General features: G+C 35.2%; 5 protein-coding genes and 1 non-coding gene across 6 annotated transcripts; 4 read left to right on the plus strand and 2 right to left on the minus strand.

Moving 5' to 3' along the window:
• Window positions 1-105: 105 nt before the first annotated feature.
• Window positions 106-1,359, minus strand: ATG17 (protein kinase regulatory subunit ATG17; the record flags this gene model as incomplete). Its single annotated transcript, XM_056224527.1, has 1 exon — window positions 106-1,359. The coding sequence occupies one exon, from the start codon at window positions 1,357-1,359 to the stop codon at window positions 106-108; it is 1,254 nt and encodes a 417-aa protein (XP_056078437.1).
• A 224-nt stretch (window positions 1,360-1,583) lies between these two features.
• On the plus strand, window positions 1,584-3,713 carry SPP382 (mRNA splicing protein SPP382; the record flags this gene model as incomplete). The annotated part of the gene is made up of 1 exon (XM_056224528.1): window positions 1,584-3,713. The coding sequence occupies one exon, from the start codon at window positions 1,584-1,586 to the stop codon at window positions 3,711-3,713; it is 2,130 nt and encodes a 709-aa protein (XP_056078438.1).
• A 274-nt stretch (window positions 3,714-3,987) lies between these two features.
• Smki_12.trna20N lies at window positions 3,988-4,061 on the minus strand. The gene has a single exon. It is a non-coding gene; the product is annotated as a tRNA-Asn (tRNA).
• A 4,067-nt stretch (window positions 4,062-8,128) lies between these two features.
• Window positions 8,129-12,049, plus strand: TUS1 (Rho family guanine nucleotide exchange factor TUS1; the record flags this gene model as incomplete). Its single annotated transcript, XM_056224529.1, has 1 exon — window positions 8,129-12,049. The coding sequence occupies one exon, from the start codon at window positions 8,129-8,131 to the stop codon at window positions 12,047-12,049; it is 3,921 nt and encodes a 1,306-aa protein (XP_056078439.1).
• A 245-nt stretch (window positions 12,050-12,294) lies between these two features.
• On the plus strand, window positions 12,295-13,346 carry TDA5 (Tda5p; the record flags this gene model as incomplete). The annotated part of the gene is made up of 2 exons (XM_056224531.1): window positions 12,295-12,374; window positions 12,446-13,346. 2 exons carry the CDS (start codon window positions 12,295-12,297, stop codon window positions 13,344-13,346), a joined length of 981 nt encoding a protein of 326 aa, XP_056078440.1.
• A 322-nt stretch (window positions 13,347-13,668) lies between these two features.
• Window positions 13,669-15,678, plus strand: MAG2 (RING-type E3 ubiquitin transferase MAG2; the record flags this gene model as incomplete). The annotated part of the gene is made up of 1 exon (XM_056224532.1): window positions 13,669-15,678. The coding sequence occupies one exon, from the start codon at window positions 13,669-13,671 to the stop codon at window positions 15,676-15,678; it is 2,010 nt and encodes a 669-aa protein (XP_056078441.1).
• Window positions 15,679-15,885: the final 207 nt, after the last annotated feature.

Consider the following 15,885-nt stretch of genomic DNA (forward strand, 5'->3'; position numbering starts at 1 on the left):
AATTTCCTTTCCAACATTTCTGGATTGATAAAGACTAGCAAAGTGTCGATGTAATCCAGTCAATATTTTCTTGTACTGTCGATCTAAGCCTTTTTCTCCATTTTTTCAAGGTTCTTTGACGTTGTATTGCAACGTGTATAAGGAAGAAAAATCGTCAATCTTGCTGGGCCAAATTGTCTCTGGAAGGTAACTTCCATTTTCAGCTATAAAATTCTGACGCTCTTTCTGGTCTTGCGCATTCAAATTCTGCAGCTGTTTCTCGCAATCATTCAAGATAGTTCTCATCTTGTTGGCCACTTCTTTCCTCCTCTGTGCTTCTAGGACCAAATTTCTGTAACTTTCCTCGAAGTTATCATAAAATTCACAAAGTTCTTTTGTTACCTGGATATCTTGTGTGCAAGAATTTTTGAAGGTGTCAATGAGGTCAGATATATCCTTAAAGATTAGTAAATATTCTAAATTTTTATTGAAGTCATTTATTATTTCAGAAACCTTGGCGTGTATTTCATTCTTTTCGTTCGTTTTTACTTGCAAGAATTGATTCAAGTTGAGTATTGCTTTATCCACGTCATCAATTACCTCATGTAAAGTTTTGAATATATTACTTAATTCTTGATCGTCACCTTGTACCACCTTATACAGGTCCTCGCATTCTTCATTGCTCACTTTTTTATCCTGCAATAAGCGTGCCTTATCAAAATGTTGTGTTAGCGAATTCATTATCTCTGCTAGGTCCTTTTCAAGATCCGTTAGTTCTCTACTAAACCGCTCTGCCACACCAGCTTCCATCAGCTTATCTATGCCAAGTTTACTTTGGAATGTTCTTGTTATATCCGCTAGTTTAGTTTCAATCAGTTCTTTGTTAAGTTTTTTGACCATATTCTCGTATTGAAGCCCAATGTTTTCTATTTGACGTTCAATTACTGGTACTTCCTTCAGTTTGTCATATAATAGGTTTACATTGTCCCTCGAGATGTAATCCCCTAATTTAGAGGATCCAGTATCATCATTTTCTGCCATACTGAGCTCATTTACTATGCCATCCAATTTTTCTACTTTAGTGGTGATTTTGTGTTGCCAATGTTTCATCTCATCAACCAGGACCACTAGGACTACTTGATTCCATTGTTTCTGAATCAACTTCTTTCCAATACCTTCTTTCAAAATAGCATAAAGAAACTTTCCTTGCTGTTTCAGGCTAACTATCAAGAAACTGAGCTTTGAAGTACTCAACTGCCAAGATGATAATTTTTTCTTAATGTCTACAATCCTTTGATTAGCACTTGAACATAAAAGTTGAGCATCAGTCAACGTTTTTCTTGCATTATTAACGAACTTTGCAACATCTGATTCGTTCATAGGTATTGATTATTATGAATATATCCTCACACTATCGATTTCCATATAGATTTTATGCTGTTTTCAAATAATCGTCAAGTTAGAGATATATTATATTTTTAAATGCTGGGAGAGAAGAGCGCGTATCTATTATACACATTGCGTCAAAACAATAACAAAAGTTATAATGTCGAGAGCAATAAAACTGATTGAGAACGAAGTCTTTAACTTTAGTACATTAAAACATGGCAGAATCAGGTTTCGACAGAGACAAAATTAACTTTTTGAAAAAAAGAAGGATTGATTACTATGATCACAGCAATAAGGAAGATAGTACATCAGTGGCACGCAGTAACATGGCATGTTCCAATGATTTCTTAAATTCCAGTAGTAACAACGTTCCAATGAACTCAAAACTGACAAAGAAATATGGTGTCGGTGCGAAGTTGCTTTCGAAGATGGGATATATTGAAGGGAAAGGGCTTGGTAAGGATTGTTCCGGTATAGCTACACCAATCGAAACTCAAAGTCGGCCTGTGCACAATGCTGGTTTAGGAATGTTTTTAAGCACCACCACCAGTAACTATCACAGTGAAGATGAGGATCAGTTGAGCTCTGGAGATGAGTTAGGAGACAGTGTAAAGCTAGTCAAATTCAATAAAACCTCTACGGAAATATTAGGTGAGCCCCCCTTTAATGATAGTGGCGATATAGCTATAGTACGAACACTGAGGGAGTTGAGATTGGCAGGGGTACAAATACCTGATCAGGTCATAAAAAAAATTAATCCATTGAATGAAGTATCGAAATCGAAAAAGGACGCGTTCGTGGAGACATTACAGGAATTGCTAAACATTGAAAGAAGCCTGGAAGGTATCCGTCAACGTATCTCTCCTTTAGAGTTACAAATAAAAGAATACGATGAAAAAAAAATTCTTCTTTCTGATTTGGAATCTACTTTGAAGGATGAAAATAGGCATATCACTCTTTTTGATAAGATCAGTGCCATTTTGAAATTATCCGATGATGACCTCATAGACAGACTAACTTCCAAGTTATTAAGCAAAGAGCTGTTTTTAGAACTCGATTGGAGTCATTTAGAAGAACGAAATGATGTAATTGATGAACTAACACAGATTATAGAATTACTTGCATATAGGATGGATACGGCATCAAATTTTTTGAACAGAACGCAAACAGCAATTTTTAAGATAGTTTACCCCAAACTTGAAAAATTCTGGAAAGAATTTGACTTGACTAAATCCAAAATTGATAGTGCCATTACCTTGCTGTTAGATTTCGAGCAAGTACTGAATTTTATCGAGTGTAAAGAACATATTATGGAGGAATTTATTTATCCAAAGTTGTTGTTGGCTCTTGATAATTGGAAACTTCACGATGAAGAAGGAATTGTTTCACCAAGAGTCTGGGTTTTAGATTTTATGATCCTAATTGATGATAAAGTTAAAGATGTGATTGTGGAAAAGATCGAAACGAAATTTCTTGCCTATTGCAAAAATTGGTACCATAGGGAATCATTCTGTATCACTAATGTTGATATTATATTCATAAAGGAAGTTCTCTGCGAAACAAGATACTATAAGATTTTATGGAAAGAGTTTCTTCCTAAATTTCTAGATGAGCTATGGGAAAGACACAATGACCCTATATTTGAATTGGAAGACTGGAAAAAACAACAAGAAGAAAGAGGGAATGATTCTGGATTTTTTTACTTCATGAAAAAACTGAGAAGTTATACTTATTATTTTCATCCAGAACAATATGAATTGCTGATACGAGGAACCTTCAATAACATAAATAAAATTCTTTACCAATGGCATCTTTATAGTACAGAGAAAGACTTGCATAAGTCAAAATGGTGGCTGAATTGGCTGATGAATGTGATATTTGAAGACTCTTTACCAACAGGCTTGGAATTATTGGAGGTTCGAAAAAGTTATCATATATTTGCCATGTCTGACAGGTTTCACGTTGATAAATCTACACTGGACGAAGATTTCAATTTACGGCTAAGTTTACGAAACTTAATGGAAACACAAGCGATCAACAATATCATTAAAATTGAAGAAGAAGAACCAACTTATACTATACATAACATTCCACTTGCAAAAGTTGTTACTTCATTCAAAGATGTGGTGGAAGATTACTGTCTCGAAAAAGGGTATCTGATAAACAAAATACCGAATATGTATACTCAACTGCCATATGGAAGAGATCAAGATTGTGTAGTTCCTTTATTTCAGATTCAAAACGGGAAAAGAACAGTCAAAGTTGCTTTGAAACACGATATTCTTTGGCTGGAGGATACCAATGGGACATTCAGACCAATCTATTTATGGGTGCTTGACCTCTAGGAGAGCAACTAGAAAATAATAACCGAATAAAACAATCCTTATATACTATTGTTCTACATAGTAATTGATAACAATGCGTAGTGATAAATAAATAATAAGTGGACAAACATTCTCTTTATTCTTTGAAGTAATATTAAATGAGAAAATAATTCTACTAACAAATGCAATACTTGAAATATTAGTGACGGAGCTATGCATGCAAACTCCATCGGTTATATATTCAAACTGCCACGTCTTTTTAAAAAATAATCCACTAAAAACTGAACTTAAAAAACGACCCCAGTGAGGGTTGAACTCACGATCTTGCGATTAACAGTCGCACGCCTTAACCAACTTGGCCATGGAGTCTCGAAATCTGTTTCTTTTCGGTGAGAGAGCTTACCTATACAAGTATCATGCGAATTTCTGTATGTATCTAGCCTTTCATTGTTGTTGAGATTGAGAAATGGGTGAATTTTGAGATAATAGTGGAGTTTGATGTAATTTTTGGGATTCCATTTTTTATAAGGCAATAATATTAAGTATGTAGATATACTAGAAGTTCTCCTCAGGGATTTAGGAATCCATAAAAGGGAATCTGCAATTCTACACAATTCTATAAACATTATTATCATCGTTTTATATGTTCTTATTCATTGATCCTATTACATTATCAATCCTTGCGTTTCAGCTTCCACTAATTTAGATGACTATATCTCATCATTTGCGTCATCTTCTAACACCGTATATGATAATATACTAGTAATATGACTACTAGTTAGTAGATGATAGTTGATTTATATTACAACAAATTTTGAGATAATTGTTGATAATTAGTAGTTTAGTAAGTTGTAATAATTAAGAATAGTCGTTCCTTCTTAATCTATATATGTTGATAATTAGTAGTTTAGTAAGTTGTAATAATTAAGAATAGTCGTTCCTTCTTAATCTATATAAGAGAGGTATATAAAACACACGCTGATTGGTTGTATTAAACCAAAAGGTTCAGACATAAATCAGAGTGTTGATGATAAGAATTTAGTGTTAACTCATCTTCTTATATACTAAGTTCTGGACAATTAATAGATCTTTATCTTATTAGTGCAGGAAATTCTATAATTAGAATTTCCCTACTCCATTTAAATTGGTATCACCATAAGAATGTTAGTATTAATTTACTCAACATCATTAGTATCATGTTAAAGAATGTTCGTCATCAACTACAACAATTTATATGAATAAATGTATAGTGGTAATCACTTATTCCAACAATAATAGTGGAGTTTGATGTAATTGTTGGGATTCCATTTTTTATAAGGCAATAATATTAGGTATGTAGATGTTGGAATAAGTGATTACTACTATACACCTATTCGTATAAATTGGATTAAGTTATTGCAACTATACGTCTTCGTATAAATTGAAGTAGAAAAATTCTAATAATAGAATTTACTGCAGTAATGAGATAAAGATCTATTAATTGATCAGAACTTATTATATAAGAAGATGAGTTATCACCAAATTCTTATCATTAACACTCTGATTTATGTCTGAGCCTTTTGGTTTAATATAACCAATCAGCGTGTGTTTTATATACCTCTCCTATATAGATTAAGAAGGAACGACTATTCTTAATTATTACAACTTACTAAACTACTAATTATCAACAGTAGATATACTAGAAGTTCTCCTCAGGGATTTAGGAATCCATAAAAGGGAATCTGCAATTCTACACAATTCTATAAACATTATTATCATCGTTTTATATGTTGTTATTCATTTATCCTATTACATTATCAATCCTTGCGTTTCAGCTTCCACTAATTTAGATGACTATATCTCATCATTTGCGTCATCTTCTAACACCGTATATGATAATATACTAGTAGTATGACTACTAGTTAGTAGATGATAGTTGATTTATATTACAACAAATTTTGAGATGATTGTTGGGATTCCCTTGTTGATAAAGGCAATATTATTAGGTATACAGAATATACTAGAAGTTCTCCTCGAGGATTTTAAAATCCACAAAAGGGAATCGATAATTTTACATAATAATATTACTTTATCTTCTTTCCTTTTTTATGTTGTCAGTCATTATCCTATTACATTATCAATCCTTGCGTTTCAGCTTCCACTAATATAGATGACTATTTCTCACCATTTGCGTCATCTTCTAACACCGTATATGATAATATGTTAGTAGTATGACGAATAGATGACAGATGGTAGTGTATTTTTATTCCAACAACATTTAATTATGAAATAGAGACCCATTTTCATTTTCCGGTGATGTGACGGTAATTCCAGTGGGTAATTATCTCTCTTCGTTAGAAAAATCACATTCCTCTGCTGATTTTTAAATAGAGAATACAACTGTTAAACTTATGGACAACGGTTTTTCATTAAGGCTAGGATACTCGCACATATAATCAATAGTAAAGAAAATCTAGGAAGATGATTGAAAGAACCATCTTTTCTCACTAATGTCGTTTATTGCAAAATATTATGCTGACTATCTAAACAAAACATTTGGCAACGATTAAAAGTCAACAAATTTTTAAAAAGATTTTGTTTAAGACACGGAAACTGAAGAAATAATGAGTTTATTGACATTAGTTTTATCATTAAATTACGACCCATGGTAGACAGAGATTCAATAGATGAAATTTGCTAACAACGTTGTCCTCGTATCTAAGATTCGGCATAAAGTGCCAATAATATCACTGAACAAAAATCACTGGGTGCGCCATTTGCTTCTGATTCCCGTTCACCGTAAATATTCAAACTATTTTGGCAGTTTTAAATGTGCAGTAGTAATTTTGATAGGCACACCTTGATATTCGTCATCAGAAGAGGGCTAGATCGCTGTTACAGCGTTAAACAATACACCAATGTTAATGGGGTTCAACAGAGCAATTTTTTGGTTCAACTCACATTCCCCGAACCTTGCAAGAATAACACTCTTCACTTGACTGCATCTTGGTCTGGCATGCACGCCTTAAAGAAATTCATTTTACCTCAGCTTACCAAGAGTTTTCAAGCACGATACTACTTTTTCTTCGCTTTATTGAACTAATTCTATTGAACAAGTTACGCGATATTAAAACGCCACCATTTAAAACGAAGTAATGTCACCTATAACCCTCTAGGGGGGGTATTGTAATTCTTTATATACCTTATTTCTAGTTGTGCGCCAATAGTTAATAATTGGCAACTGGCCATTACAGCTATTTCAGTTGGTCTTAACATGTATTCCCTAGTTTATTGCCATTATCAACCTATCTTAACCGTATAAAAAAATACGACCGGTGACGTGAAGTTTCTACACCAAACTTAACATTGCATAATAGCAAGAGGAACATTGAACCAGCTCAACAGGTATTACTGTAATATTATGGAAATCCGTCTTTGGATGTCTGAATACTGGTTTTACAGGATTGGCAAAGCGTAAAAACAATCATTTTGAGAACAAGGACTGTAATATTACTACACGAATAGGCAGAACGGGTTATTATTCATATACTAGCAAATTCACGTAAGTTTATTTCAAAATCCTTCCAAATCCACTCATTTTTTGATCATATGTTGTTGGTAATTAGTTGTTTAGTAAGTTGTAATAATTAAGAATAAGTCGTTCCCTCTTAATTTATCTAAGACAGGTATATAAAACACACGCTAATTGGTTTTATTAAAACCAATGGTTCAGACATAACTCGGAACGCGGATGATAAGCTTTTGGTGATAACACATCTTCTTATATACTAAGTTCTGGACAATTAATATATCTTTATCTTACTAGTGCAGGAAATTCTATAATTAGAGTTTGCCTACTCCAATTTAATTGGTATCACCATAAGAATGTTAGTATTCATTTACTCAACATTACTAGTATCATGTTAAAGAATGTTCGTCATCAACTACACCAATTTATATGAATAAATGTATAGTAGTAATCACTTATTCCAACATATGTCGACTATCTGAGGTTTTCCTTTTTCGTCAAATGCAGTTGGCTAACAATAAATATTTGATTTAGTAGTGAAAAAAATGTAGCTTCCGTCATAAACCCTCAATTTCACAGCTTCCAGATGAATAAGTTCCCATGCCACCGCTATTTGAAACTACTCTTATATATTTGCGGCCTCTTAACAATTTCCATTGTTCAGGTTAACTCGTCGCAGAGGCCGCAATATAGATCATTAAGAGAAAACGTCAACACATCGTTTAGGTAAACGATTACTTGAAGATGATTAACGCGCACTATATCGTTTCAACCCCACGATCCGCGTCAACATTTATTTAGAAATTATTGCTGGAGGCTGTAGTGATTCTATATACCCCACATCAGTCCCTGTGATGAACAATTGATCGATACTGTTCCGAATAAAACCAAGCAATATATAATAACATATTGGGCGCAGCAAGTTAACATGTATCGATATAACATGGGTTCCATTCTCGAGCGGACTCCCCAAAAACGAACAAGCCCTCAAGAAAGCCATCGTAGCAGCATTGAATTGCCAAAACTGCCACCTTTAAATACAAGAAACTCATTTTTAGATGATTCTGATAACGGAACAGATAACGTCTCAATTGGTTGGACGCCAATCAGTGATACCCAGCAATTTCAAAGTCCGATCCCTCAGACCGTTTCCTTTCCATCAAATCATCAAATAAGGGGGAACGCTACTAGTTCTTCAGAATCTACCCCCAGATCGACGAAGTATGTCAAGGAAAGACGACCACCACCTCCACCACCACTCCTTCGTTCTACTGAATCAATTCACACAGACTCTCCCATGTCTTCTCCTAGATCGTGGTCTAGGGAAAGATCTCCTAACAAGCTACCTTTTGTAGGGGACCCAGAAGAACGGCATTACATAGATGACATATCTAATTATGCTAGGTTCTCGAAATCACCGTTCGTTAAAGGCTTCAATTCACTTTCTTCAAAATCTCAGACAGAAGGTAGAAAACAGGCACATGTTTCAGATGAAGCAAATCGTCAGTATCATGAAAGAGAAAAAGCTTTACCTCCCATTCCTTCCACAACTACTCTTTTATTATCTCCTTTTGATGAGGAAGACTCAGAGTTTTTCACTAAGCCGCCCCCACCTTTATCAACATCTAGAAACATAAGTGGCCATAGCCGAGCATCAGAAACCTTAGAAAGTGTTTATTCGGATTCAGATTATACTTTTAATAACTCAAACGCTAGGCAAAGTAGTTTCAACTCCTTATTGGGAGCTAAACCACTAGAATTAGCACCAAGCATTACTGCACCAACACAGCCATTTTCAATTCAATTGATTGATGAACACAAGCTTTACCAATGTGATAATGTTTACAGGTTATCAGCTATTTATGAGTGGATTTTGAAAGTTTATTTTGAATGGTTCAATGAATGTGTTTTCACGAAGATTGATCTTTTCCAAATAGTCCAGTTACTTTTAGAGTTTCAAATGCCTGCCAATTTTGACCAAGATACGATAGACTCGAATGTGGATAATATCATGGCCTCGCTTATTGCTCAGAAAGCAGTGAGATTTGATGTTATCAACGACGAAGAAGTAGCCGTAGTGGTGGCTGGTTTAGATATTGTTGGTATTTTCACTGAGCTACTGCCGTGTTATTCGTTTATCGACAATACTTATGGAACTACCAATTCCTCGAACTGTTATTCCAACATCTGTACATATGGGCAAAGCTCTGGTTTTAGAAAGGAAATAAAACTTTCTGAAATCATAAATAAATCCGTTGGACTTTGGACGGAATATTGGCACTTGACTCCAGATGATTTAGCGGAAATAAACCCTCGTGAAGTACAGAGACAAAGCTTCATATTTGACTTAATTATCTTAGAAGAGAGATCCTTGAACATGGCCACTGCAGCAGTAGAAATTTATGGGAAACGATTCGATAGATCATTACTTCCAGATGAGCCTGAGTTCAAGTCATTGGCATTTGATATCTTCGAACCTCTCATACAGTTACACACAGAATTTCTTCTGACACCAATCTTTTGGAAATTGAAAACAAGAGGCAAGTTTATTGATGGTATTGGAAAAATTTATTCAAAATGGTGTGGTGAAGCCAAAGATATATATTTAAACTATGCAAAGGCTATGGCAACTGTACACGAAATTATAATGTGGGAAAAAAAGAACAATACGAAGTTTGTATCCTGGCTCAAAGAAATCGATAATTCTGTTGAAATTACAAGATCAAAAATGTACCATGATGTTATTTTTTTTGGAGGATTTTTCAAATCTTTACAAAACATGCCCGTGACATTGCGTTCAATATTAAAGAATACAGATCCTTCCGTGGAGGATTATGAATACCTAAAAATAGTTATTAGGGATGTGGAAAGGTTGAACTTTGAAGTCAACCAGGTACATGGATTAGCAATTGATCACAGAAAACTGGTAAGATTTTCGAAACAGTTAGTATTAAGCACCAATAGTAGTAATGCAGCAAGTTATGTAAACATTGGCGGTAATACCACTATAAATGGCTGTGATGCCGTTCAGGATAAACTGGCTCTTGGTTTAACTTACCCAGAAAGAAAGCTGGTATTATCTGGGACAGTTTATAAAAAGAGGGAATTATGGCTGGACCCAACCCCGGTGTATATTGCATTATTGGATAATTGCTTATTGATCACAGAAGAAATAACCAAAGGCGAAGCCCAAAGGTACAAGCTTATTGAGAGACCTATTCCCATCGATTATCTAAGTCTTGAGAAAAGGAGAATTCCAGAAACTAATAAGCCGTCTATAGTGAACGACTCTCAGAGAGAACACAGATCTCCAATTCATAATTTTTCGACACCTATTAGTTCCATGAGGCCTTTATTGAGAACTTCTGGAAATCACACTTCAACAGGATATGTAGACAAGAGAACAAGTAATACTGAAATCTCTAATGCAAATCCAAACACCGATAAATTTTCCTTCAAGATCAGAAATACGGCTACAGGTGAATCTTTCAAGTTCTTCACAGGCAGCGTAGAAGTACTTAACCAATGGACTGATGCCATCATGGAATCTTTCAAAAGGAATGCTGACAATCATGATTTGAATGCGTTTGAATTTACAGTATTAAGCTCTGAGTTTGAATATTTCGACAAGGATGCACCGGTAAATTTACCTGTGGCTCCTGAAGGATCAGAAATTGACGTAGCGCTAAAAGTTTATGCTGAAAAAGTAAACCAGGATTTATGCTCATGGAGTAAGACAACAAGGATTTTATGTTGTGAAGATGTCAAATTTGAAGGTAAGGTTTATTTACTTGTAGCTACTACAAACGGTGTCTTCGTGAAATGTAGGGATGATTACAGTAATGGCTTTGTCAAAATACTAGAATTAAATGATGTCAAAAGAATGGAAGCTAATGTTAAATTGGGGCTCTTGTTTGTGTTGGATAACAGAAAGTTATGCTATTTTAATATCTCAATAGTGGTGAGCCATTATTTGCTTCAAAAAAACTCAGTAGATGAAAACTTCACTGTGGGAACAGTAATCAGAGATAAGGTAAGATTTTTCAAGCTTGCTGATGATTTCGGCAACTCCAAGCATTTATTTTTTGAAAGAAAAGGAAGGATAGTTATACTAACACCAGAATATGATCAATTGACAAATAAAGTGAAATATTTCAAATTCTATAAAGAGTATAAACTTCCGAGTTCAAGTAATAACATTCTGAATAACGAAATTGAGGATATTGCCATATTCAGGAAAAGCTTTGCAGTGTGTACAAAGAAAACAGTCATACTTTATCAAGATTCTTTCGAGGATAACGGAATAATCTTACCATCTTTTCTGAATGACAAGGAAATGATTACACACATGAGGCATCCCCATTTAAACAGTTTACCGTTTAAAAATGTAATAGACTCCAAGAAACGGTCCTCCATAGAATCGCTTACTGAAGAAGCCAAAAAGGATATTGCTACTTGCAAGGCTGTACCTGTGAATTTATTCCAAATATCACAATCTAAATTTTTTGCCTTAGTATATGATGAAGCAGTAGTGAAGATAAACTGCTACGGTGAGATGGCTGATTGGAGAAAGGATATTCTTCTACTTGACTTTTGTTGTACTGGTGCAAGCTTCCATGGCAATCATTTGATTCTTGTTGGTGATAACTTGATACAGATTTATGACCTAAAAAATCTCGAACAAAACCTGGGCGATTTAGTTCCCGTCCAGATAATCAAAGGAAAGAAGATAAAGCTGGCTGGTTCAGAAAGGAGGGAGAAAACAATTCTTGTTTTAAGTCATCCTAACATACTTAATAGACAACTGTTGGTTGCATGCAACCCCGTAACCATGGTAGATCATCAATAATATAAAATAGAAACACTTTTAATGGTAATATCATTGTAACAATATAAATCAAAAAGAACATAGTGAAGAAACTATGCTATTCGCAGTCATGCTGATTATCATCCTCTTGGCTCGTATGATCCATAATAACAGGTTACCCTCAGTGGTTTATTAACTATATAACACGTACTGCTTTAAAATAGGTACACTATTGTGTGAAAGTACTGCCGTAATACTGCTGTTACGAAAAGAGTCAAGTTCTTGTGATGAATATAGACTCATTATGTCACTGGGTAGTTCTGCCGATATTGCGCTGTCCACTTCTGGTAACTCTCGTATTGAGACGGTATGTAGGTTAGAAAGCGGGCATCAAATTAGAAATGGTATGTTTATACTAACATAATGAATTAAGTCTAGATCTCTGAGTAATTCAATAAATCTTTATTTGGCAGTCTATACAGTACTGGTAAATGCTTTTATCATTTTCAATTCCTATATAAAGCGATCAGGACAAATCAAGTGGAAGAGTCTTCGAGAATTTAAAAATGGCATAGTTCTTGTGACTGGAGGAAGCAAAGGGCTTGGACAGGCCATAGTATTGCAGCTTATACAAAATTACAGCAATCTTACCGTCTTGAACGTCGATATATGCCCATCATCAATGAGGGATCCTCGTGTGAAGGACCTGATTTGCGATCTAAGTGATGAGGAGGAGGTCATATCCTTACTGGATATACTGAAAAGAAAGTATAAAGATGAAATCCGGTTAATTGTGAATAATGCAGGAGTAAGAGCAAATTTCACCGATTTCGACCACATGAAACGGGACAACCTCGATAAAGTGTTCAAGATCAACACATTTGCACCGCTTCAGTTCATTCAGAAATTGGCACCTAGTAAACATTCTACTAGACAATGTTATATCATTAACATCGCAAGCATTTTAGGTATATTGACACCAGCTAAAATAGCAGGTTATGCAGCGAGCAAGGCAGCACTGATAGCCTTCCATCAGTCGTATAGTTTTGAATTGCAAGATGAAGGCGTAGAAAATATCAGAACATTATTGGTGACACCAGGGCAACTGAATACAGAAATGTTTTCAGGATTTAACCCTCCACGCCAATTTTTTGCTCCTATAGTAAATGTTAACAGTTTGGCCACTAGAATAGTTCGCTGTTGCGAACTGGGTGAGAGGGGACAACTCAATATGCCCTTTTATTGTAGTTTTGCTCATCTCTTGATGTGCATACCTTATTCGTTGCAACGTATCATAAGAAGTTTTTCTTGCATAGATTGTTGCCTTCCGGAAGAGTAGAAAGCTATATATAGTAAATAGAATAGTATAGATAGAGATCAGAGTAGCAGACTTAGTGCTTTCTCATATTTTCTTTGTAATAAAACAGTTGTGCACGCTCTTGTATTTGTCGCTCATATTTTTGGAGCATTGATTGTGTTGTGAAAAAGTGCTCGTTCATGGCCGATTCAAAAAAGGTGATGAAGCAAACGTTAATAAACATTACTGAGAAGCCACGTGTAGAGGGATAACTCACATTGTCAATATCCTTTGATGTGGACTGCGGTACACTAATAAAATAGAGATATAGTAGTGGAACTTGTTACTAATCTTAAGACCTTTGATGGTAGAACCAGACATGCAGAAGAAGGCAGGTGGCAGTGGTGGTTCTGAGTTGGATGCCTTGAACGCCATCAACAACAATAATAAACAAGGGGCTCCGAACAATAAAAGGAATCCGGTGAATAAGAAGAAGGTAGGGAACAAGATCCCAAGTGAAAAAGATAACACGCATAATTATCACGGACAAAACCGCAGGAAAAGTAACAAACAACAGAAGTTGAAGCCACCTTACAAGGAAACTACTGCTGATATTAACAATCAGGATATTGATTTGTCTATTCAGGAGGAAATTCTTGGTGGTAATTTTAAATTAAGAGGTAGGAAAACTCAGGTTTCAATTAATCATCTGTTGAACTTCCAATTGCCTGAAGTTGAAAGGGAAAAAAATAGGTCAACCTCTGGTAAGAAGTTAAATAGAAGACGCGATGAGCACGTGCATTTACATGGTGACACGTTTGTTAATGTTAATTATCGTCTTTTGGTGGATGATCGGTTTGACTATCCACAGCAAAGCAGTGACCCCAATATTCCCGTCGATCAAGAAAAGATTCTAAGAGTTATAGTGCCTAAGGGTCAGAATTGTTCCATTTGTCTTAGCGATGAACCGGTGGCTCCCCGAATGGTTACTTGTGGCCATATTTTCTGTTTGAGTTGTCTTTTGAATTTTTTCTCTATTGAAGAAACCATTAAAAATAAGGAAACTGGATATCTAAAGAAGAAGAAATATAAAGAATGCCCACTCTGTGGAAGCATTATTGGCCCTAAAAGAGTCAAGCCTGTCCTGTATGAAGACGACTTTGATGTAGCTAGGTTAAACGAAAAACCTGAACCCGGTGCCACAGTGTACTTACAATTGATGTGTAAGCCACATGGTTCTCTACTACCTCTACCAGTAACATTAAATTTAGATCCACTAAAATGCGGAAATTTTCCTCCCGCAAGTTTAGGATCGATAAAGCATTACGCCCATATCATGAAATGTGGTGTGTCGTTTTCCTTGGATCTTTATCAAAAGGACATCGTGGCTATTCAGGAGCAATATGAAATTGACAAGGCCATTTATAATGATAGCGGAAAATTTGTTAAGCGATCTATTGAGAATATTAATGATCAAATTTCGACTTTACTGACAGCAACTACCAATTTGAGCCCACTTTCTGACGATATCAACAGCGGTTTAGACAATTTTCATTTTGATGACGACCTTTTAACTAAATATGATGATACTTCTGCTTTTTTCTTCTACCAAACCTTGGTGGCATCGTCTACAAAGTATTTCTTGTCTCCACTGGACGTGAAAATCTTATTGACTATTTTCCATAGTTATTCCAAGTTTCCAGGAAGCATTGAGGCGACGATCGAAAATATACATTATGATACGGTAGTAACGGAGCAATTGATTCGCCGCTACAAATACATTAGTCATCTTCCTATTGGCACTGAGATTGCACTTCTAGACTTGGACTGGCGTAGGATACCGTTCCTCCCTAAAGATATTTACGAACAGTTTGCACACGAGCTAAAACAACGTCGAAGAAAGTTCACAATGAAAAAGCAAAAGGAGGATAAAGAAAAGAAATTATATGAGAAAAAGCTAGAACAAGAACATGCTGAGTTTTACAGAAAGGAAAATGGCAACTCTCTAAAGTTTGAAGACTCTGTGGAGATGGCTACCCATTATGAATCCATGGTAAGTTCATCTGTACCTCTCAACTCTTTAGGAATTTCCGTGCTAGGGTCACCAAGGAATACCTGCTCTAATCCTCAAAAGAATAAACATTCTCATACTGAAAGAACAATTTGGGGCACATCAATTGCTGTGACAGAAGACGAAAAGGCATCAAAGGAGAACAAAGAATTCCAGGATATGCTATTGCAACGAATAAGGCAGGAAGATAGCTCAGACGCTACGAATTCAACATGTTCTTCTCTTACAAGTAATGGCAGGAGAGGCAAGAAGAAAAAGGGTAAAGTCATGCTATTCAGTAGTAACCATCAAGCTTTGGGTTAAATTTCCGTAGTATATTTATAGCATGATCTACTTAGTTGTTCTTTTTAATCCAAAAATTTGAGAGGTCACTTTCTTTATCATCTCAAAACCGAAACGTATATCTTTGCGTAGTATTTTAGGCGTTAGCGTTAGTAAACAAACTTTCATATACAATATAATTGCATATACACCATTTTATACTATTTAATCTTAGTGTCGTTGTGCGTG

Source organism: Saccharomyces mikatae (assembly GCF_947241705.1).
Source record: "Saccharomyces mikatae IFO 1815 strain IFO1815 genome assembly, chromosome: 12".
NCBI classification, from domain to species: domain Eukaryota; kingdom Fungi; phylum Ascomycota; class Saccharomycetes; order Saccharomycetales; family Saccharomycetaceae; genus Saccharomyces; species Saccharomyces mikatae.